The 23,709-nt window shown below is 39.6% G+C and overlaps 1 protein-coding gene across 15 annotated transcripts in view; it reads left to right on the top strand.

The window, feature by feature from the left end:
• The window catches only part of UTRN (utrophin), a 483,718-nt gene extending 464,431 nt beyond the window's left edge, over positions 1-19,287 (top strand). For 10 of the 15 annotated variants that reach the window (XM_057489131.1, XM_057489133.1, XM_057489132.1 and 7 more), the window contains 6 exons: positions 5,282-5,440; positions 5,818-6,058; positions 8,806-8,914; positions 10,068-10,160; positions 14,998-15,020; positions 17,024-17,266. In XM_057489131.1, the coding sequence (XP_057345114.1) occupies positions 5,282-5,440; positions 5,818-6,058; positions 8,806-8,914; positions 10,068-10,160; positions 14,998-15,020; positions 17,024-17,089 (691 nt within the window). In that variant the 3' untranslated portion in view covers positions 17,090-17,266. The other 5 variants (XM_036906868.2, XM_036906866.2, XM_057489129.1 and 2 more) reach the window with 5 other exon arrangements.
• Positions 19,288-23,709: the final 4,422 nt, after the last annotated feature.

Here is a 23,709-nt window from a genome sequence, read left to right as displayed (position 1 = left end):
TTTATTGTTGTGGGAAACATTAAAAACTGAGTAAAACAGGCTCAAACAAAAAATGGTATGTCCTTGCAAATTTCTGAAATACATATTTGGAATTTTTCTCTTTCTTGAATTTTCTACCTTTCCCCTTGTCCCTCTTGCTTTGAGGGTTTTGTTAACCCCAGCTGAGTCATAAAAATATTATTTGGTTTGTTTGAATAAAAATAGTGTTGCCGCATAAGAGCCACCTTCTCCTCCTTGATCTAGGGTGTGCCAAGAGCTGGATACTGTTCTGAGTACTTTGCCTTTCTGCCTATTTAAAACCCCCAGAACCCTACAAGATGATGCTCTTGCTTTTGTCACCACCATTTTACAGAGTAAATTAGGGCCCTTAGAGGTTAAGGAGCTAGCCAGGCACTCCCAGTCCCTAAGTGGTGTGACTCAGACCGAAGCAGCCTGGCCCCTGTCCATCCCTGACCGCCTCAGGGTGCCACCTCAGCCTCAGGGGAAGTGGGAGCTGCCATGGGGTGGGTGGGAAGAGGTCAGAGCATCCACAGATCCATCCGGTCTTCCTGGGGGTCCTCGCTCTCCTGTCCTGATTGTGCCTGTTCTCCATCCACTCCCAGCCTCACAGTCCAGACCTAACTAGATTTTGTAACTCAACACCTCCAGGACCAATCTTCTAAATTTAGCTTTGGGTGATCTCAGCCCAGGCAATAAAAGAAAATCTTATGCTTTGAGGTGTGAATGTTGAGATATGAACTTGTAATTCTGCCATTTGCACATTTATAGGGAGATCTAACTGGATCTCCCTGCGGAGGGCAAGGAGTTCCAGGCTTGCTGGGGATCAGTGACTCCTCGGCACTTCTGCTGCAAATGACTCCTAGGCCTGGAGTCTTTTGCATCTTTGAAAGCAGCCGTCCCATCCTGTGACCTAAGTCTTCCTCTGTCCCTCACATTGGTCTGTGGACCCAGGTCCCTGGCCCCCCACAGTGCTCATCTTCTGTGACACTGGCTAATTGGTTGTTGCACCTCCATGCCTCGAGGGCTCTGAACCCCCAGCCTACACATGAATCAGTTTCATGGCTTTTTGCCCCTCCTAGATCCAATTCTCAGCACTTGCTTTTTCCCTGAAAGTCTGACTCTGGACAATTTAAAAGACTATTCATTTTAAGGGTACTACTTTTCTCTGAAGGAGGAATTGAGCAACCATATCCCAGACATTGGACCCAGGACAGTCCTGTGGAATCTCAGTCGCAGACACTCCAGGAGAGTCAGGATGTCCATTGCCATCAGGATGTCCACTCCATCTGCCATCTGTCCTTGAGTGACACTGCTTTATGTGGAAGGATCAGATGGGGAGGTTGGCATGGTTGATACTCATGTTGCTCTTTGCAACTTCGAAACCTGGAACAGAATAATCCTTTGAAGGAAGGATATTATTGTTATTTTAAATTACATCTTGCTTACTTTCAAAAGGTCATTGAGTGAATCACAGTTTTTTCTGTCATCTAGTATGTGCTAATTTTGTAATCTAGACAGTATTTACTATGTATGACTTAGATTATCTTCCATCTTGGTGGTATTTTCTTAGTGCAGAACTAATTTTTGCAGCATTTTCTATTTTATCACTAGGCCTGCTATTGAGATTTAATGACCCTAATCTGGTACCTCACGGACTATCTGCATTTAAGGGGTATGCTCTTGGTTTTCATTATATCTAATTAAGACCATGAATGTTGCTATTTTTATATTTAACTTTTGGGCCTAATAGTCTGTGAAAAACAGGACTAAAATTATGTGTTATATATAAATGATTTTCTTGTAGAATTGCCTTAATTCCTTTCCAGATAACTTAAGGAAAGAATGTATTCATAATTATAAGTTAAACCCCATCACCTTCCCAAAAGAAATGCATCTGTGTAAATGTTGACAACAAAATGCACCTCACATCTAATTGTGACTCATTTGTGTGTATATTTGTTTCACTGTGGCTAGTGCCTAAATCTCGTAGACAAAAATCTAGTTGGTGTTAATATGGAGCACTAAGTATGATCCCTGAGGTAGGATGCTTTTGGGTGTGAATGTTCTAAGGGCGTAAATGGGCTCGAGGTGCCTTGTGATATGGGAGGAGCTCTGTGCTGTCATCTATGACTAAATCATATATCCACCAGGCAGTGTACAGGACCCAAGTTTTCCTTTACCTTTTTTTGTCCTTGTAACAGTTTCTAAAAATCTTTTACTTTAGTCTTTAATTTACTCTTAGGTGAATTAGTCAGAGGAATCATATAATTAATTGCTTTTTTTAAACCAATATGAGAATCATTTATTACTTGCAATACCTGAGATGACCACCTGCTTCTGTTCTGTTTGCCCTATCCTTAATTGTTTGTTTGACCTTTTGCTCAGTGGCCGAAGGGCTTTGCTGTACATTTGTGTGACCTGGCTGGTCATATGAGTGGCTGGCTTAGGACTCTGGACATTGCTCCAATGTCTTTTCACAGCATCTGTACAGAATAGTACAGAGGTTAGGAGGCTAAACTTTTGTCCTCCTCTGCAAATGATTCACTGTTTTGTCTTGATTTCTGGCCAATTGCTTAAAATGTTCTATCCTTAAAATATAGAAATTTCACTGAGATATATGTGACTGTTTCTCTTTTTGTATTATTTTATTTCTTTTAGATACTCAGTCTTTTTAGTTCCTATACTTTTCTTTCTATAGGCCTGAGAAATACTTAAAAATGTTCTACTCTACTCCCACTTTGCTATTAGTTTATTTTATACCACTGTATCTTTATATTTGTACATTTTTCCTGTCTATATATTAGATCTGTACCTTTCATCCTCCCTTATTACAGCCTCTCTCTCTGCATGAACTGGTGGTGGTGGTGCCTCCAAACACCACCAGGAATAGGGATTACTGACAGCGTCAGCACGCTCAGCAGCTGATTGGTGTCCCAGGAGTGTGGGTGAATTGGTCTCGTAGTCTGCTTCTGCCCCCTCATAATGCAGTTAGGTTTAGGGTATTGGGTATTTATATCCCATCCAGAAAATACCCCCCTGCCGCACCCACCCCTGACAGATTTCTTTCTCATTTAGCTGCATGGACATCCTAGGAGCTTCCAGATGCTGCTGCTCTGCAGTGATACGGGACGCGTTCTCTCCTTTTATCCTTCTAAATCCTCGTCTTCTCAATTTAGAAGCAAGCATGAGATTCTTCCAGAGGCATCTTTATTTCCTGTGATGCTGCATTTTCTCAGGATATGCAGTCAAAGGATGATGCCCTAGCTTGCCTCAATCCTCTCCCATCCCTGTTTCCAGCTTCTGACTGTGCTGTAAGGGTTCCAGTCCTCCTCCTGTTTTATTTGATGGTAGAAGAAAGGTGAGATTAGGTATCATTGTTTATGTTGTTGGCTTAACTGAAGTGTATGACCTTTATTTTTTTTAAATTTATATATACATGCACACACACACACACACACACACATACATATCTATATCTATATATATCTAGAAAGAGGGAGAAGGAGCTAGAGAATCAGGGAGGGGAGGTTTACCACCTAACTCCTTAGGTAAAAGAAGTCATTTACCACCTAAGGAGGTAAGAGCATCAGTGGCTCCTCTGCACTTTGCTTTGGCCCACTTGCAGGCCTACCACTCATTTTCTCCTTTGCTTCATTGCTCTGATCTCAGTGCTCAGGGCACACCTTTCTCAGAATTCACTAACTCTCAGATGCAATGTCAAGTCCCTTCTTTCTCAGAGGAAACTGAGATAACACAGGGTTGGATTTTCAAATAGGACTCCGAAGAATCGGCGGTCTCCCCCAGTACTGAGCATTACTTATCAGCCCAGGGCACAGACAAGCGTCCGGGACCACTAGCACCCTCTCCAGGCCAGGTTCCTCCCGACTGCATGCTGGTGTGCTGTGACCCTGTGTAAGAGATGAGGTCTCTAAGGGACATTTGTAGTCACTCATTTGCACAGAAGACAGCTGGTTCATGGCTGTCTAATAGGATGGCTAATAACTTAAGTGCTGTTTTTCTGAAGTCCTGTCCTATAAATCCATAGATTCCGGGGTTTGTCTCCCAAAGCCCCCAAATCAAACAAGGTATAATCTGCTGAAGGTATTCCACAGCAAGATCTCCAGCTAGCATTAGCTAGGAGATCTGCCATTTACACATTTATAGGGAGATCTAACTGATCTCCCTGTAGAGGGGAAGGAGTTCCAGGTTTGCTGGGAAGCATTTCCTTCCCGCAAACATATTAACTTTGTCTGTTTGATTATGCTTCTGCTTCTGTTTGTCATTAGATTTGACCGTATCATTAGTATGTCTAGTTCATTAGGCAAGTAGTAGAACCTGAGTTAATGAGATGTAGTTTCTTGTTTGAATGCTGAATGATTGATCCTAGAAACGATATGCTGATAATATCAAGTAAACTATCTGTAGATACTTTACAAATATCTACAGTTACAATTCGTGCTGTTATTTAAATAAAAGAATATGAGGAGTACATTCTCTTGTCCTATGCATTATTAAATGTCTTTCAATCAAATACTAAAGACATTGAAATCAACTTATGTCTTGGTCCATTTGGGCTGCTGTAACACATTAACAGACTGTGTGGCTTATAAATGACAAACATTTATTCCTCACAGTTCTGGAGGTGGGGAAGTTCAAGATCAAGGTATCAGAAGATTTGGTGTCTGTTATGGTCCTCTTCCTGGTTAATAGTTGGCTGTCTTGCATTTTCCCAACATGACAGAAAAAGAAGGGAATTCACTAGGGTCTTCTTTTATAAGGACATTAATCCCCTCATGGGAGATCCATCCTCGTCTCCCAAAGGTTCATCTCCAAATACCATCACATTGGAAATTAAGTTGCAACATATGAATTTGGGGGAGATAAAAAACATAGTCTATAGCAGTTTATTTTAAACTGAGTCTTTTAATCTACTTTTTTGACAATTGACTTACGATTTTGTCTAAAGTAACTTCTACAGCAACTGTTTAAGTGAAGTACTTTGATGTATCCTCTGCCGAGAAAAATACCTCTTCTGAGGTTTGTGCTGTATATATGTTAGACATGTAAAAAGCAGGAAATGTTGGTATGTGTAGTACACATACCTGTTAGATAAAACTTCCTAGAGTTTAAAAGGGAGGTCCCAGGGGGCATGGAGCTTTAGGGCAAACTTGGCCCCCGCCCACATCCATATCATCCTTGTTTCTACTTCCTTTAAGTCCAGAGACCTCAGCGCCCACATGTGAACCTGTGTGTGTGTTTGCTCTGTTTGTGTCGCCCCTAGGGAGGACGAGCATGTCCTCATCCAGCAGTACTGCCAGACGCTCGGCGGGGAGTCCCCAGTGAGCCAGCCCCAGAGTCCAGCTCAGATCCTGAAGTCGGTAGAAAGGGAAGAACGTGGAGAACTGGAGCGGATCATTGCTGACTTGGAGGAGGAGCAAAGGTGTGCTTGACATGGGAGAAGATGTGTCACCCTGGGAAACTAATGGGAGGAGACTCTTTAATGAGGACCTCACTATGGTCCCTAACCACCCTCTTTTCAGAATCATTGTCTGAGAAGGCACTGTGGGGTCAGAGTTTTAGAGGACATTAACAAGCTGGGCCTGGCTGCACATGACACCTGCATTTGGGGGTTCAGGGATGATGACTAGTGGAGCCCTTGCTTAAAGCCCCAGTCTCACTCACGCTTGCTCATTCCATGGCTAATGTTTTTACCCAAGAAGAAATAAATAGCATGAGCTAAATTGGGAGCTCAAGGACTGTTTTGGAGAGAAGATGGTCGCCACAATAGTAATCCCAGCTGTTCCTTTTCTACATTAGAAATCTGCAGGTGGAATATGAGCAGCTGAAGGAGCAGCACCTGAGAAGGGGTCTCCCTGTTGGTTCACCTCCAGACTCGGTTGTATCTCCTCACCACACGCCGGAGGATTCAGAACTGATAGCAGAAGCAAAACTCCTCAGGCAGCACAAAGGTCGGCTGGAGGCTAGGATGCAGATTTTAGAAGATCACAATAAGCAGCTGGAGTCTCAGCTCCACCGACTTCGACAGCTCCTGGAGCAGGTAGGGTGTGCAGACCTCAGCGACGCCCTACCACACGGCCCATGCCTGTCCCCTCTCTCAGGCATGGGGCGCTTCCCAGTGTGGGGAGAGAGGTTCGCTCTCAATTTCTCACCTCCACAGTTAATTCAGATCCATTTAGAAATCCTTCTTCAAAGGTAAGCAGTAAATCCTCACTGACACAGAAAGTGTGCTTGCCCAGCTTAAGATAGAATTCCCCTTTCTTCTTGAACACTGAAGAATCTCAGCTCGGAATAGGTTAAGGGAAAAGATCCTGTAGCAGACATCTGCATAAATTACATATGGGAAACATCTGTAGCGATTAAGGGACAGGAAGTGACCTGAACTCTTCATGCTAAAGCCTTCCTCCCAATAAGCTATTTTCAGGAAATTAAAGAACAGATGTTTACTCATTTGCAGCTCTTATTTCCTAACACTGGGCCATGTTTTATGACAGTTGATTGCAAACTTTCTTGACAATAAGAAATACAATTTCCATTATGATGAATGGATTCATGGATGGTGAATACAAAATAATAATTGCCGTCACAAAGAAATGCTGTCTCTTATTTTCTATTTTTTTTTCTTTCCTTCCTTTCTCCCATTCCCTCTCCCTTCCTTTCTCCCTTTCCCTCTCCCTTCCTTTCTTCTTTCCTTGCTCCTTCCCTCTGTTCTCCTCCTCTCTACCTTTCTTCTACTTTTCTTCTCTATTTCTTTCTTAGTGCCGGTCAGGACCTAACCAAATCAATTTTATACCTCCTCAATGGGTAATAGCCTGCAATTTTGAAAAATACAGTTGTTTGGGTTATAAAAGAAGCATTAGTCACAGTTTCTGCCTTTTTGGTGTCTGAAGTCTTGTTACAGAGAATAACAAGATAGTATATATGACTGGACACTGTCACATCTGACAACACAACACACTGTAGAGAATTATGTGCTTGATTACATCTAGCAGTAAAAGAAGAGAAGTCAGGTCTTAGAACTAGTAATGAAGACACCTTTGTAGCCAGGACCTAATTGTGTAGAATCCTAGCAAATGGGCCTCTCTCTCTCTCTCTCTCTCTCTTTCTCTCTCTCTCTCAAAGAATCCCTGATCTTTGATTCTCAAAGAATCAACATTCATGTGACCTTTTGCTTTTGTTCCTGGTCTGTGCAGGGTGGGCTCCCTGGGCAGCACAGAGATGATTTATTGAATCAAAGGCAGAAACAACTTTCTCTGCGGTGATTTTTCTCAAATTTTGGAAAATTGCTCTCAGAGTTGCTATCAGTATCTTTTAACTTATCAGAGTCATTCAAACAGTGTAATTTCTGCATTATCTGCACAATGGACCACACATCACCCCTTATATCTCGATCATATACTTTTCTGTCTGTCACTGTTTCAGAATCTGTGCAAGATTGTTTGGGCCAAGGCTTCCCTTGGAGCCTCCAAATTGTGCATCATTAGAAAATAATAATTCTCCAAGAGGGACCCAAGGCCCAGCTTTCTCTAAGTTCTCCAGAATGTTTGGTGTGCAGTGATGCCAGTCACATACATTGGAACAATTACATTGTTAATATTGTAAATGTGAGGTTTCTGAGTAGTGCCTGTGTAACGGATGAATTTTCACATAAAATCCCTTATTTGGAATATGAAGTGTTAGTGTTAACCTAGTGCACAGATTCACTGCAGAAAGAAGCTGTGCTCAAGACCTTTATGTGCCTCGGGCTGTTGATACTCTTAGCATAGCTAATGGCTCTTCAGCCTACCCTTACCCCCTACCTCGTCTCTCCATCCCATTTTGACAGAGCTGCCTAATGGCTCACATGCCTTCAGAATTTCACAGTAATGCTTTTAGAGATAGCTGATATCTAAATAGCTCTGTCTGTCCAAGACTGTAGGGCTCTTATCTCTTCTTAATGACTTAGCATGAATGCCAGAGTAGATGGAAAATTCAGCTCCGACAGTAAAAACTGTCAAAACAACCAGACTTCAACTAGTATAGATTTAATGGAAAAACTGGCCTCTGAAACACTGTAACTTCTGCATACCCTGTACAATGGGTCCTTTCTGATTTGACCACTACTTGTCATGTATCAAGCCTTTGCAGAGTTCATTTACAAAGGGTTTACCAGGTGTCAGGTGCTGCTCCAATTGCTTAAAAAATACTAATTGATCTCAAAACCCTCTGAAACAGGCACTCTTATTGCCATCCCCAGTTTATGAATAAAGAATCTGAGGCACAGAGGGTTACAAATTTTGTTCAGAATTACATAGCTACTGAGTGGTGGAGTTTGAACCCAATCATCTGAATCCAAAATCGTGCTAACCGCTCTTCACTATTGCTTTTAAATATTGATTTACATGTGAAAAATGAGCTGCTTTTGGAATTGGATAGGTTTACTGTATGAGAAGCAGTGCCCATTTTTTAAAGATGAATGAGGCATGTTTCCAAATCCACTTGGGTTGACAGAAAGATAATAGAGGGAAAAATTGAGAGATCGAACTGACCTTGATAAATAAATATTGCAGTATCACCAATGAGGTTGTCAAGTAGCCCAGACTAAAAGGGAAGGACCACTTGGTACTCAGGTGGTTCCCTAGTAAGCCTACCCAGCTGACAATAACAGGTATTTAAAAATGTCTGAAGGCAAAGAACTCCACACGATTTAATTAGCCATGGTCGGAGAGAGGAAGCTAGAACCAGATATGTTTTCCCTAATAGTTATTTGAGTGCTTCCTCTGCTCTAACCTCTGAATGTCATTCCAGCCTGAATCTGATTCCCGGATCAACGGCGTCTCCCCCTGGGCCTCACCTCAGCAATCCGCCCTGAACTACTCACTTGACACGGACCCTGGACCACAGTGCCACCAAGCAGGTTGGTGTCCCCAGGAAGGCTGGCTACTTTGCCATTTGTTTTTCATGTAAATAGCATTCTTATACGTGAGTGTCTTAGGGCGTCTAAGCTGAGTACAAAGCCATTTTAACAACACCAATAAAGCAAACATTTTAGAAAAGTAAGGTACAATTACTTACATAATGTATAGTCATAGTTTACATTTTGGTGGAAGATGAAAAAAGGGTTGAGCAGCAATTTATTTTTCTTTGCCTTAGGAATTTTTTTAAATTAAATTTCCTGTTTCTAAAATTTCATATTTCTGCATATTCAGAATATAATACTAGAGTGTATTATACCAAATATGGTTTTCTTTCCCAAGTCTGGGAACTTCTTTCTTTCCTTCTGGTTCTTTTCTCATCTGGTTCTGCCTTCTCCATCTTGGTCTCTCTAGACATTGCCACCCTCGTGCCCCCATCCGAGGTCCCACCCAGCCTGACACTATCACAAAGGGACCTGTCACTGCTGCTAGGAAGGGCTCTGTCAACTAGGCATTCAGGAATGACATTTTGTTATTGATGAAACTTAAGTTCTAAAATTCTACTCAGGACCACATTTGTTAACCAAATAAATTTGTTTATGGGGTATCTTTTGCTACATTAATCAGAAGAAAACTTAAAATTAATGGTATTTAAATTTTTAAAAATAGGGTTATTTTTTATATTGGTTTTAGAACAGAAGATGTCAAAGTAAAAAATACCTGATAATGTACCTCAGTTTTGTGGCACATAAGCTAGCCAATGCTCAAGTCTCCAAAAAGAAAGGAAGGAAGGAAAAAAATTATTACAATATTTTTTTCATATAAAAAAAATACTTGCAATTAAAAATACTGGAATTCCAACTAATAAACTGAAATAATGTGACTACATTATTTTCTACTCACGAATTTTCCCCTGGCACATGGATTTTTTCTACAGACAACTCTAATATACCTTCTTTATATAAAGTTATATTACCGACAATCAACACAAAAAATGGTTTTGGTGTATTTTCCCCTAAAATTGACCTTTTCAAAAAGAACTGTTTTCATGTTGATATTTAGAGCCCAGGACTAGTATTTTCTCCAGAAGGTGGTTTTTGATGGAAGGCTGGACATTAATTTCAGAATGTCTGTTTTTTTAATCTGCTGTCACAGCAGCAGAGGACCTGCTGGCCCCCCCTCATGACACCAGCACGGACCTCACAGAGGTCATGGAGCAGATCAACAGTACATTTCCATCTTGCTGCCGTGAGTATGAGCAATCATAACACTACCACTACGTTTTTTTCCTTCCATTGCTTTTGCCTGCATGGGGTGCTTTGTCTTCCATGGTAAGATTTAAAAAAAAAAGACATGAGAAACAGGATTGAATAATCTTTGAAAATAAATCAAACGTTCTATAGTCAACAAAGCAAATGAAGCTTAACCTAGATACCATCACATCACTCGGGGCGGTGACTGTGCAGTCTTGTGCTATTGAGATTTTTCCATATGTCTTATGAGTGATAACATGAACGCAAATAAAACAAGCTGTTTTTAAGAAGAAATTATCCTCTTCAATGCAAGCTATAGTTAAGAAACGTGTATCACTTCAGAAAAGAGCTTTCAGCGGTGTGCCAAACAAAGCATGCTTTTTCCTAAAGTCATTCCCTCTCTTTTCTAAAGAAAAGATGTCACTGGATTTGGGTACAGAAAGGGATTATTTTCAAATATTTCCCTTTTTCCTTCTTTCCTTCTGGTTTCTTTTCTCATGGAATGAAACAGTCACTGCATAAAAGCCAAACAATCAAAGGCATAAGATTATGACCCTGTGAATTTTCTATATGAACAACCAAGAATCAAAAAATAACCAAATAAAAAGTCCAAATCCCAGAAGAAATCATATAATGACTATTCATTTTTTCCAAACATTTCATCTTCAGCACCTTGCACCTTGCAGATCTGCTGAACTCTCCCACCAAAAACACTTCTGCTGGTTCAACCAGAAACAGTTTAGGCGCATAAGCATGCATTGCTACTTAATGCCTCAATTATATTTTAAATCATCTTTTAAAGAAATATGAATATATTTATAATTTTTAGGGTGATGTCCTCTCAAATTTATTTTTCAGTCTAGACAGCCACTAAACTAAGACTGTAGTGTATATATATGCTCTCACATGTCATATTTATATAGTGTATATATGTATTTATATAAGACAGCCTCTCATGTCATGCTTTTTCATTCTCTCCTCAGAAAATACCATTCTAAACAAAAAAAGACACATTATCAGGAATGTAGTGTAGCTAAATAAGATATGTTGACTTAATTTAAAAAATAAGTTTCGGTTTATAGCACTCTACAGCTTACAACATTGTGTCATAGTGGAAGTGGAAACAGCTATTTGAAAGTTTTCTGTGAATTTTCAGATATGTGCCTAAAGGACATAGTATTGTTTCCACAAACACCTAAATATATTTGTATTTGAGGATGTGTCATTTTCCAGGTTATTATTGATAATTCTGCTTCTCAAGTTTGCTGAGTTATATTCACTGTATGTCACTCTCCACTCTTAACCCCTCAAAAAGTAAGTGCACAGATGCATGCATGCTCACTCACATGCGCACACACTTTTTTGGCCTTCTACAGTCTCACAAAAGTTTAAGAGGATCAGTTGAAGCCCGTGTACTATCATATTGTTGCTTATTTTTTAGGCTGTATAACTGCCATAATAGATGAGCAGATTATATCTTTTATATTAGTTATAATTCAAAGTTGAATTTTTTAGAGATTTTGGTCCTGAATTGCATGTTACTCAATGGTTAGATAAAACCTCATAGTCTTTATAAGCTGGAAGTTCAAAATTAAATTTTAACTGAAATTATTTTTTAGTTCAGCTTAAATCCAAATATATAAATAATTAGTTAACAAATTCTGTAAATAAAGCCCATTTAGAAGCTTTTATTTAAATGTCATGATGGACATGTTCAACTTAAAAGTAGTTGGCAGTAAGAGCTAAGATGGAAAGAAAATATGTATAAGGTTTATAGTGAATATAAGATTTGTAATTTCCCTATTAAAATTTTTATACTAAAAATTCATGGTGTGTCTTTTTAAAATTTTCTAAAGTAGTTACTCCTAAATCTTTTTTTTAAGTACATTTTTATATCTAAACTATATGTAAAAGATATATCTGTGTCATATTTTAGAAGAGAATATAACTAAACATAAGTGTCATTCAAAATTATATGGCAAAAATGAATCTTAAGAGGTGAATGTGTTCATCTCATTTTATGGTTCCCCCCTTAAAGACACATATAAACTTCCTTTCGGTCAGAATCTTATTATCTGTGAATAGCTATTATTGATTCCCGAGAAGGGTATCTATCCTCAATGGGTCCACATTGCACTGGTGCCCTCTCCAGCTGTGTCAAATTAGGAGGGTAGGTTCTGGAGCCCCAGGATTCCTTAATGGGATGCTGGCCCTGTTGTATTCTCATAGTCTAGTTTGTACATTCACAAATATCATATTTATAGTTTTATGTGGATGTGCATTACTAGTCATGAGTTACTTTGAAGAGCTCAAGTATGTCCCATGTAAGAAATGACAAAGAGTGTATTTTAGAATCCTTTGAAATTTTGAGCTTATTTTTGTTTTCTGAAGTTCTGCTAATAGTTTGAATTTGATCTGCTCTTCTTGGTAGTTCTATTCAATATTTTGCTTATATACTATGAAAAAATCTCCAAGATTGAGACAGCTTTCCATAAAAATAAAGGATTAATTAACTCATTTATAAACTTGATACATTTTTAAAAATTCTTTGCAAAGTTATTAAACCTTTTAAAAATTGATGCAGAACAGAAATGAGCACCTGATTTAGACTTGGTGCCCAACACATGATGCTGAATCAAATGAATGAATGAATGAATGAATGAATGATTACATTTTCTTACTGGGAAGGTTTAGTTGGTGAAGTTTCCCCAGATACTACTCAGAAGGTTCTGTAAGATTCATTTGCTTTGTTGCCCCTGTTAGATTGCTCAGCTAGTAAGTATTTTAATAAACGTTTGCATTCCCAGTATCCACCTTTGGAGGATTTTTCTTAGCATATTGGATTGGCACCCTCCCAATACCAAGCCAATCCCTGGAGCCCCTCTAACTAATGAGAACTTTAAAATTGCTTGTCACCAGCATACAATGAATTGATCTGCATGTTAATCTTGACTTTTGATCCTTTGTGGGTTTAAAAATTAGCATGGTCACAAGTGAATTTCCACTCTGGCAATCTTGGAATTAAAATGAAACCGTATTCATAAATCCTAATTGCATGAATGGCCTATTTAAACATGACACTTTTTTTTAACTGTGTCTGTATATTGTTGTGCAGAACACTTTAGAATTCCTCTGTCTTAAATTAATCTCCCAGTTGGTCCTGATAGCATCCTTGAATTATGGCCTTTTAAAAGCTCCTTTTCATTATTTATTGTTTTTCAGAGTAGAGGGGAAGGCCTTTCCATGTCTTCCTGGCAAAGCGTTAATGAAGGGAATTTGTGTTGCCTTTTAACCAACATACATACTAAAATTTCCCTGACTGCTGTAACTTATTTTTTTACTGTAAAATTTTTAGTCAGTTTTTCATTTATGTCATGCAAATATACAGGCTGCTAATAGTAAGCTGAGTTGTGTTTTTTTTTTTTTTTCTGATAGAACAACAAATGCTTTTAAAATTATGTTTTACCCACAGGCATATTTTCACTGTGAACTGCCTGTGTTTGTTAAACTTGAGTGACATTCATCAAAAACTCAAATCTTACTAGAATGCAGCGATTTCCTTTTAATATATTTGGGTGATTAGTTCAGGGAAGTAACCCAGAGTCTTTTATTCGATAAAAAAGCTGTGGGGTTAAAAGTGTTGATTTGGAGCAAAATGGAGTCAATTCCTGTTTGAGTTTAGCCAGTTGTTACTTAGAAGAGAGGCATCTCTCTCTGTCTGTAGTGCAGTATTCATGCAACTAAACTCTCTTAAGCTCCCCTCAGGTGCAAGACGTAAGGAGGCCCATGGAAGGAGTTCCACTCTCTTTTTCCTGATGTAACTTACATGTCTGGGAGTATACTAGGCTGTTTTTACCCCAGTTCTTCCCCTCAGTACTACTGGGGCTCACCTTTTCCCTCCAGCCATCATAAGAAGTTTGCCCTTCTCACTTTCTCGTTTTTTTCTCTCGAAGCACCCACTGTGTGGTCACAGATATCTTTCTTTTCCCTCAGCACAGACACATAAGAGAGGGAAGGAATGCAACATGCTAGATGATTAGGGACAGTTTTTGTTTGCCTTAGAACAGATGTTACCATCACTGGAGGGACAGCGCTTCCCTCCACGCAGCTGCGCTCACCGGCCCAGCAGATCAGCGGCATGGTGCTGTGCCCTTGGAAGCAGGAAGAAATTGAACTGCTTAGATGCAAAGGAGAATTAGACACTGCGTTCTGATTTCTCTGATGCTCTTACCTGGGCCCCTCAAAGGCACAATTATTAGCCCAAGTGCCTAGAAGACTGTCAGGGGGCAGGTCAGCCCTTTCTCTGATGCAGGACATGGGCCACCATCCTTCTAAGGCCTTTGGGATAAGGGTGAGCCAGTGATGGCAGACACTAAAGACTCATGGCCCTTCATTTCCCTAATGATGTCTTGGTCACAATTTTTACTGTTCAGCAAAACATAAGATCTCGCTGTTCTGATACATAAACCAAAATACATGACATGACTTCTATAGGAAATTTTGAGATCTTTTTTTGGGGGGGAGAACAAATTACTCACCGAATGCTTTAGTGTATAATTGAGAGAGCCAGCATATGTTTTGCATATTTTAGTGGAATTAATTTATCTTAAAGCACATAGGATATAAGAAATTAACCAGGGAAACTAGCCCTTGTTAACACATCTAACCCCTCACCCCTCCAAAAAAGACCACCCAAGACCTGTTTCTTATTTTCTTACTAGCATCTATTTAACAGCTGGGAGTGGGACCTTGCCCACTCTCGCCAGCCTGAGAGGGGGAAGCACCAGAGCACCAGCCCCACTTCCACTGATTTCTTGTGTTTTCTTTTTCAGCAAATCTCCCCAGCAGGCCACAGGTAAGAGTCACTGGGATGCTGGGCTCAGGGTGTTGTTAATGACAGCCTAGAGTAATTAGCTACTATCGGTTTTTGTGCTACTTTTTTCCCCACATAAATAGGTAAACTTGCTTGACATTTAAATGTTGGTTGATTCAGGACAGCAGTTTGTCAGTCTGGGAACGGGGAGCCCCCCCCCCCACAAAACCAGGTCTTCCCAAAATGCCAAGTGCTTGATCCTTGTGTTGTAACAGCTCTTTAACGGCCTCATGTATCCTGTAAAGCCACCCTGGATAGATTTGGCTGATCACTGTTCTCCCAGGTGTCTACTAAGGGTGGCTGGACCTTGACTTAAAGACCGTAACTGGAGTGGCACACAAAGTGGTTTTGTTCTGATTTTTCATTAAAAAATTTGCTGAGAACTGTCATCAGCTTTAGCCTTACGCTTTTTGGTGTCTTCGTTCTTGGGCACTCTGAATAATAGCGGTCCACAAGACCACAGTAACTCTTCGGAAAACATTTTCTTTCATGAACTTGTTTATTAATCTTTTTGAACGGTGAGCCTTCTGAGTGTGTAATTGTCCCAATGGCAAGGGGAGCTGGGGCTTAGCAAGAAGCACGGTTAGTTCATCATTAGGAACTGGAGAGAGGATCAGTAGATCACTGAAGTACATCAGTGCATGCTGTGTGAGGGCTCCTGATAGCTTCTGTTGTCTTAGTGAATCAGAAGCCAAGGTTTCTGCAGAGATTGTGGACAGGTGGTATGCCACCACTGCTTAGAGGTCAGGAGAGCAAGTGGGCAGGGAGATAGAGTGTGACTGCCAGGCAGCGTCCAAGGCCACCACACCCTGCCTGTGCATGAATTTAACATGAGGCATATTTGTTGCCTTCTGGCCACATTCAAGTTCGTGAGCACAGGCACCAGAGTAGGCTGAGTGTTGCATTTAACCAAAGTTGAAGTTCTCGTTTGACCAAGGGAATATAACAATACAAGGGGAGAAGCAAAGGAGTGATGGGAATGATTGATCCAGGCACCAGAGCTTGGCAAGGAAAGAAGAGAGGATGCATAAGGCGTGGGAGAGAGAAAGAAGGTGGCAGGATCAGTGGATTGTGTACCAAAGGATGGGTGAAGTCGCAGTCCGAGAGGAAGCAAGCTGAAAAGGTCGTGGTGGCTGTCAGGAGGTGGGGTGACTACAGTTGAAATGCTGAGGGCTGCAGGTATTGGTAAAGGTGCATAGTTGGAACTTAAGAGTGAGTGGCTGAGAAAGGTGAAGGTGAGGTTCACTGGAAGAGAGGAACTCAAGACTGAGAGGCCAAAGTTTGGGAAGAATCATCTACATGGCTATTGAAATCACTAAGATTCAAAAATAGCTTTAAAGTGGGTGACCATGAGCTAGGTCTTCTTCAAGCAGTAGGGGAACACGACCCAAGGGATCAGAAGATGGCTGCATGGAAGGTGGTGGTGTCTGATGGCATGAGAGTCAAAGCTGGGTGTTTTTAGGGGAGAGAGAAAAGGCCCTGGAAAACACAGTGAGCCCCTAGAAAGGACTTGTCCAATATATGACGAGTGGGAGTTGAGAAACAGTCAAGTGTGAGAGGGTGCTGGAGGAAGCCGTGTCTTCAGGGGCGATCTGGATATGGAGGAGAGCAAGCAAGCAGAGGATGCATTCAGAAGGTTTTAGTGATGATGGACCCAGTGTTTGACCTTTCCTCCAAAGGGTTGATGCTACTCCCCTAAGTGTGGCTCACATATGTACCCTCACTTGCCTATATACATCGGCCCTGAGCCTTTAACTGGCACCACTGCATACCCTTGGACTGTGATTCCTATCTTGCCTTCTGCTTGTCTGGATCCCAGCTTGGGATGAGACTGGTTGGAATTGTCAAGTGCACCCCTTCTGTGGGCGAGCTCCTGCAGTTCCTGAGGGAGAGGCAGGACTGGCTTGCACCAGCTTCATCCACCCACCATTGGTACTTCCAGCAAGAAAAAAGCCAAGTACTCTCAGTTTTAACTTGTTTTCCAGCCTGGGCAAGAGAAGAATCTTCCAGACTTTATCTGTCAGCTGCATGATCAAAAGCAGACTAGGTGACTTCAGGATGAGAGAAGATTCATCCCAGGGATCAAAAGTCACATGGGAGTAAAAGGTTCCCTTTGAACACAGCAAAATAGGGCTCAACTAGTTCTGAAAGAAGCAGTTGTATTTCCTGGAAGAGTTGACCAGTCTCTGCTACCTGTAATGTTGTTCTGACAGCACTCTTTTCCCTGCCCACAGGCAATGTGAAGTATTCATCTAGCCAACCAACATTTCCTGACTTACAGTATTGCCCTTTTCAGCAAATGCCAATTCCAAGTTCCATTTTATCAGAAGGTCCGTGGCTCTGTGGCTCCTTGAAACATGCTGTTGAGTGCTGACTGTGTTCTACTGAAGGAGTAAAACACTGACTATCCAAAGAGAAAAGGATATTTTCTTTTTATAATCACATATTATTGTTTCCTTCTTCCCTTTCTATGCAACTGTAAATTAATGAACAGAGTGGTATTTGGAAATGGTAACACATTTGTCATTGATTTGTATACTGTATACAGCGTTGGGAACGGGGGTGGGGGCTTTCTAATACAATACCTTCTTTTTAATAACCATGACAACAATTGCATAAGAATTAGAAGATAATTTTACATTTTTACATTCCTTCATATTAACCTTGTACGATAGCTTCATTTATTTCTTTGACTCTTTTACCAATATGTTTTGGTTATTTATAATTTATCAGCCACATGACCAAATAGATTTCCTGTATTTGTTTCCATGATTTGGCCAAATTAATAAATTCACATATTTCAATCAAATATTATATGTATATGGATTAGGCTACAGCTCTGTTATGCTGTTTAACTTTATTTGACATCATATACTTAGTTATTTAGCGACCACTTGAATAACCACAATAGAATCCCATGGGCTGAACTGGCATTACTATTGGGATTTTTTTTCCCCCTGCATTTTACTTCTCTGCTCTGTAGAAGTAAGTCTTGATTTCTTTATTTATTTTATACCCTAATCTATATGATAGAGGAGACTTACAGCAGGATTATAATAATCTCAAAGATTATTTTACCAAAGGGTACCCAGTTGAGCATATTTTCATTTTGACACAGAAACAAAACTTACTACATTTCCTACTTCCTAAGTCTTGGTTTTCATCATTACACAGCAGACCTTTACCTAATTGTGCTACCAGAACACATCTTTTTCTCAAATTGCCTTTGAAGAGAGAATGTTATTGCTGTTTATGTATACTCAAGCTATTTATAATTCTTAAAACTCCCAGTTATTATCTTTCTGACAGCAGACACAAATTTAATGCATGTCTCATTTTATCTTTTGGGCAAATGAATACATGTTTTATTACCCTTCATTTGATCAATACATTTGGGAAGGATGCTTCTCAAAAGCCTATGTTAATACTTCTGTAGAAGAAAGAAATTAATGCTTAGATGGTGGTACCCCTGCCTGTACCATTAAGTACATTCAGTTATGTATTTGGTTCAGCTTCTGATTTAATATTTAATTGATTCAATTTCAACATGTTCTATAATTACCAAATGTAGAGAAACCAAAAAAAAAAAACTGAAAATAATATGTTTTGATTCAAGCATATGTGCATTTAAAACATCAGGACATTGTAACTTTGGGTTTTCTTACCCTGGGATTAGGCCAGAAGGAGGCTTAAAGTTAGAAATCACTATTCTTTTAGAATAGGTTGGGTGGGTTGGGGGATAAGGGTGTCTATTTGCAGCATAGATATTTTGAGAAGAAAATTGTTTTATATAAGAGGAAAGCCATGACCACCTTTCTACCTCAGAATCCATCTTCATCCATCGTGTTGGAAATAGCTTTATGCCACTACAGTCTGAAAAATCTGGAGCTTTTACCAGGCTACATCATACCCAAGGAAAGCACCTATTTAAAAAAAAAAATCCCCTGAACTCTGGACTATAAGTTGTAAATTTGGCGTCTTTCTTGTTCTTACTTTGAAAAGTTGTGTATTAAATAATTTTTTCCTGCCTGTAATTGTGTGCAACATGTCCTCTATTGGCTATTAAGGAAAAGCTACAAAAAACACTACATTGTAACCTAAGTAATAATAAATAAAAAGAAATATATTGCAGTAACAACTGAGGGGAAATATGTATGTAGTTCTTTTGAAGTATGTGTTAAAGAACTGTCATCTAATCTGGTCACATATTGTATTTTTCATCCTGAATAAAAGTAATTTTAACACAAGATGACTTTGATATTCTTCAGCTGTGTTCAGTAATGGAATCTGAGCTTTGAATGTACATTTATGAAAATAAAATATAAAGAGAACCCATATCCTGATAAGTCTACATATTTTCCTGCAGTTCCTCTCTCCATGCTAATACATTGCTCTCTCTTGTTCTCACTGTCTCACTCTCTCCTCTCTGTGCCCCTGTCTTCTCTCTTTTGTATGTAATTCTTGATTTCCTTCACAAACAGGCTTATTGATAGGGAAAAAGTAATGTTGGGTTTTAAAAAACATGTACACAAAGCCTATTGAGCTTTTGTTTAAATAACTTAGATGCTATTGGTATTTAGCCAATTACTCTTTCAAATCCACTTTTAGCCTCATGCTCTTAGATCATGTGCTTTTTACTTGTACACTGGGTAGTAGTTATAACCGTTCTGATTGCAGGTTTGATCCATTTCTGAATTCATCTCATTGGAAACAGTGCTGAGAATTTTTATTTTATTTAAGAAAACTGATACATTCTAATGAAAATACATTTTACACATCTTGTATACTCCAAAGTAATGTTTACCTGAAGCATTACTGAGGAAACAATTGTTGGTATCCAGCAACCTCTTGAGTAGAAAACGGAAGTGGGAACAAATGACAAATGTTTCTGTTTTCATCCTTAGCCTTCAGCTTGTTACTTCTCCCTGTCATTGAGACTATAGACATGTAGTTCAAGAATATAGTTTGCCCTTGGCTCTCTCCCCAGCCAGCACCATCATCCTGCTGTTTCAGCAGACCAAGTTTTTCAGAGGCCTTTCTTAATTCATTATTGGGAATTCAGTGCAAGTACTGCGAAAGAACACTAGCCCTGTATCACCTGACCCTGGAAGCAGGGTCCCCAAACTTCATTGGCTTACCAGGTCTGCTTGTGTTTTGTGCGGTTAGGGTACAGGAGCCAATGCCAATCATATTATATCCGCTATCTGTGGAATTAGTTATCCTGTGCCACAATAACAGGGTGTGGCAGCCATAAACCCTTCATAATTAGCACTTATTTAGCTCCTGGCATGTGAGAGTTGGCTGATCTGGCTGCGGAGGACTCTTCTGACTCCAGCTGTACTTGCTTTCGTGTCTGGGGTTGACTGACTATTGAATGGTGTGTGATGGTGAATCTGGGTGACTATAGCAACTCCACTGGGTTCTTTCATCCACTAGGATGCTAACCAGGGATGTTCTCATGCAATGGCAATGTGGGCATGCCAATGGGAGGCTTTGCTGAGAACTGGCACACCATCACTTCTACTGAATTCTGTTACAGGGCTAGGTATGGGGCACAGATTCCACCTCTTGTGAGAGAAACTGCAGAGTCATAGGATAAAGGGTGTAGCTACAAAGAGGGGCCATCAGGTTTCACACAAACTGAGACAGGCCGACCAGAGCACTTTGGCCAGAATAAAATGTCCATTTCCTTGAGCGTCATGTCCACTCCCTCAACAGAGTGCAAAGGAAATAGCATTTTAACAAGACTTTCTTTTAAAACAAAGGCTACCAATCCTATTTCAGAAAGAAAAGCAAGTAGGGAAACAGCATGTCTGTGTCAGAAATCCTATGAGGAGACCTCAGGACTGACAGTATAGTTAGAAAAACTAAAAAGCAAGAAAGAAAAACACTCAGTGAGAAATGGAGTAAACAGGATATTATAAACTGCTCAGAAGGTTTGTTCAAACAATTGTTTATTTTTAGCTGGAAGAGCACACAATACTTAGGAGGTTTTTCACTTTCACCAAATGGGTAGGCACATGTGATATTGTGCCCCTGACAAGCATTTGTTTAGAAACATGTAATTTATTTGCACTTTGTATAAATTTACCAACTTGGCACTAATCTTTCATTTGGAAGGCATTCATTACAACTGGTGACATACTTTTCATATCTTAGAATGTTTGCGGTGTATGCTTGGGTCCAGATATGCTTTTACACACACCACTTATTTTCTGGTACTGTTTTGAATTTCATATGTCAGTAATTAGGAAAAATTAATTGACAGTTTGCCCTCTGCCGGCTCTGTTCTCTCAATCCAGAAACCACAAATGTCGACTGTGTAATTAAATGAGAAGGGTTCCCAGGCTGCTGTGTAATGACAGTGGGTTCCTCATATTACTTTTTAGACCATTTTTCAGAAGTATTAAATATTGGATTAAAAACTTTTACATCTAACCAATTATTTTTTCTTTTAATTTAGACAAAAGAAAATTACATAAAGCTGTTGGAGAGATTTGAGTCATTCTGGTATAAATCTGATTGGGTGAACCTATCAAATTCTAGAACAGTCTCACTCATTATACTCTGTGAATCCCATGAGGCTTGTTTACCCATTGGCAAACAGGACAACCACACGTGCTGCTCAGGATGTCTGAGTGGTTTCAGAAACTCACCCCTGCCCCCCATAACCCTTCTGTATCCTATTCTCTCCCCACTTCCACACCTACCAAGCAGGTTTACATTGTCAGTGATATCTAATATAAGATACTGCTGAGTACAAAATAAAGTGCATTTTAGATATTGTAACTCCAAAATGTCAATGATGAATTTGTAAAATTAAAAATGTAAAGAGGAATCTTACGATTAACTGGAGGATGTTAACCATGGATAAAATTCTGCCTTGATTTGAAATTCAGAGGCTATAGCTGCCTCAAAAACCAAATATCCAATTGCCTGGAGGTACGAGGCACTGTTCAAGTTGTCTAAAACAGAGTGAGTGATCAGATCCCTGCCTCAGGAAGTTCCTAATCTAATGCATAAACCCAATGGTAAGTAAATAGTTACAATAGTAGTAATGGGGGCTGGAAGAATTAACAGGTCTCTATAAGAACATGTAGTGCACTCCAGCCTGCACAGATGTGTGTCCATGTATAGGCAGATAGCTCAAGAAAGAAAAGGTGAGGAATTCACCACCACCACACAGTCAGATCCTAGTAACTTCACTGTGATGTTTCCCTATGCTTATTTGTGACATTAAGAGTCCTGAGGAGACATCATACTGATCGCTAAGAATGCAGTGGATGTAGCAGTATTTGCCTCAAGATTCCCTTATTAAATAATTTTGAGAAACAGTGCATGCTCTAAAGCCCTTTGGATATTCACAATGCGATAAACATATTAAAAGCTTTGACAAATCCTGAAGTAAAGAAACCTTCCCAACTGTATGACTGCATTTCTAAAGCATTTAACAACAGAACCATTTTGTCACTTACCTCTTAGCATTCTGCAGCATACACTTTGGTTGCTAAATTAATGTCATAAGGCTTAATCTTATATATATATATACAGGTGGTGATCCCATGAAGTCCAGAAAAGTGACAAGTGAATACTAAGACAATTATTAGTATTCAGGATTTTAAAATACAAAGTAACCTTGTGTCACAACCAATATATTCTTACCATTAAAGAGGTATGCTAAAGCATGGGAAAGTTTGCCTTCAGCTTAGCTCCATCCTCAGTTCAGAAGGCATTTATATTTCTAGAGGAAAACAATTTCTGTTCCTAAAATCCATGTTTTTTTAGATGAGCCATGCATAGCAGGCACAACCAAACCAGGTATGAGTTACAAAATCAACAGTGTCTAGAATGGCTGGGTATCCAAATATTGTTTCTTGAGATGTCACTTTTTATTTCTTTGCTTAATTAATAATTAGACTTCCTGGTTTTTGCCAAACTGACCGAAACATTATCCAATCACTACATGACTGCCATGTAATAAATGGAGTTACAAATACTATTTATTTTCTCTCCTCCAAAAACCCCTTTCTTTTGAGGCCTGGCTCATTTGCCTACAGATAAAAACTCTGTCATATTTTCCCCAAGATGTATCCATAAGAGTTTCTAAACAATGCTCTACATTGTCACAACCTGTTTGAAATATGTTCTAAATCAATGCTTTTAATGTATTAAGCAAATATGTACTTATTGTTAAACTCATTTCCCACATTTTATTGATAGATAAAAAAAAGAAGAGTCCCAGATAACAATTATTGGAATGTGCACTGTGCATGTGAATGGATCTTCCCGAGATAAGTTACCAAGTATTAAAGCTCTTAGGTTTTATCTCCCATAAATAAATCGTTTAAGCAGAATTCCTGAATCAAAACAGTTTAGACCCAAATCCACAAAGAGGACAAGAGAATGTGTCGCAACAATCAGCCTAGCCTCAAAGACTAGTTAATTTAACCTTAACCAGTTTTTGAAAGGATAAACATAGACATTACAACATTAAACTGTAGTCCGTGTTTGTATTGTGGATCTTGTTAGTCATATTTTGGATCCCAGAAAGGTCTAGAGAGATGTAATCCCAACATGCTTCCTCTAAAATGGCACCTGTTCTCTGGAGAACTCCATATTATATGGCAGCTCTAGCCTGAACCACCTGACCTTTTCCTGTTTCAGCCTTAAG

This window comes from Manis pentadactyla, chromosome 12, assembly GCF_030020395.1.
Source record: "Manis pentadactyla isolate mManPen7 chromosome 12, mManPen7.hap1, whole genome shotgun sequence".
In the NCBI taxonomy this organism is placed as follows: domain Eukaryota; kingdom Metazoa; phylum Chordata; class Mammalia; order Pholidota; family Manidae; genus Manis; species Manis pentadactyla.
Note: the sequence above shows the minus strand (reverse complement) of the source record. Positions and strands in the feature narration are given on the sequence as shown.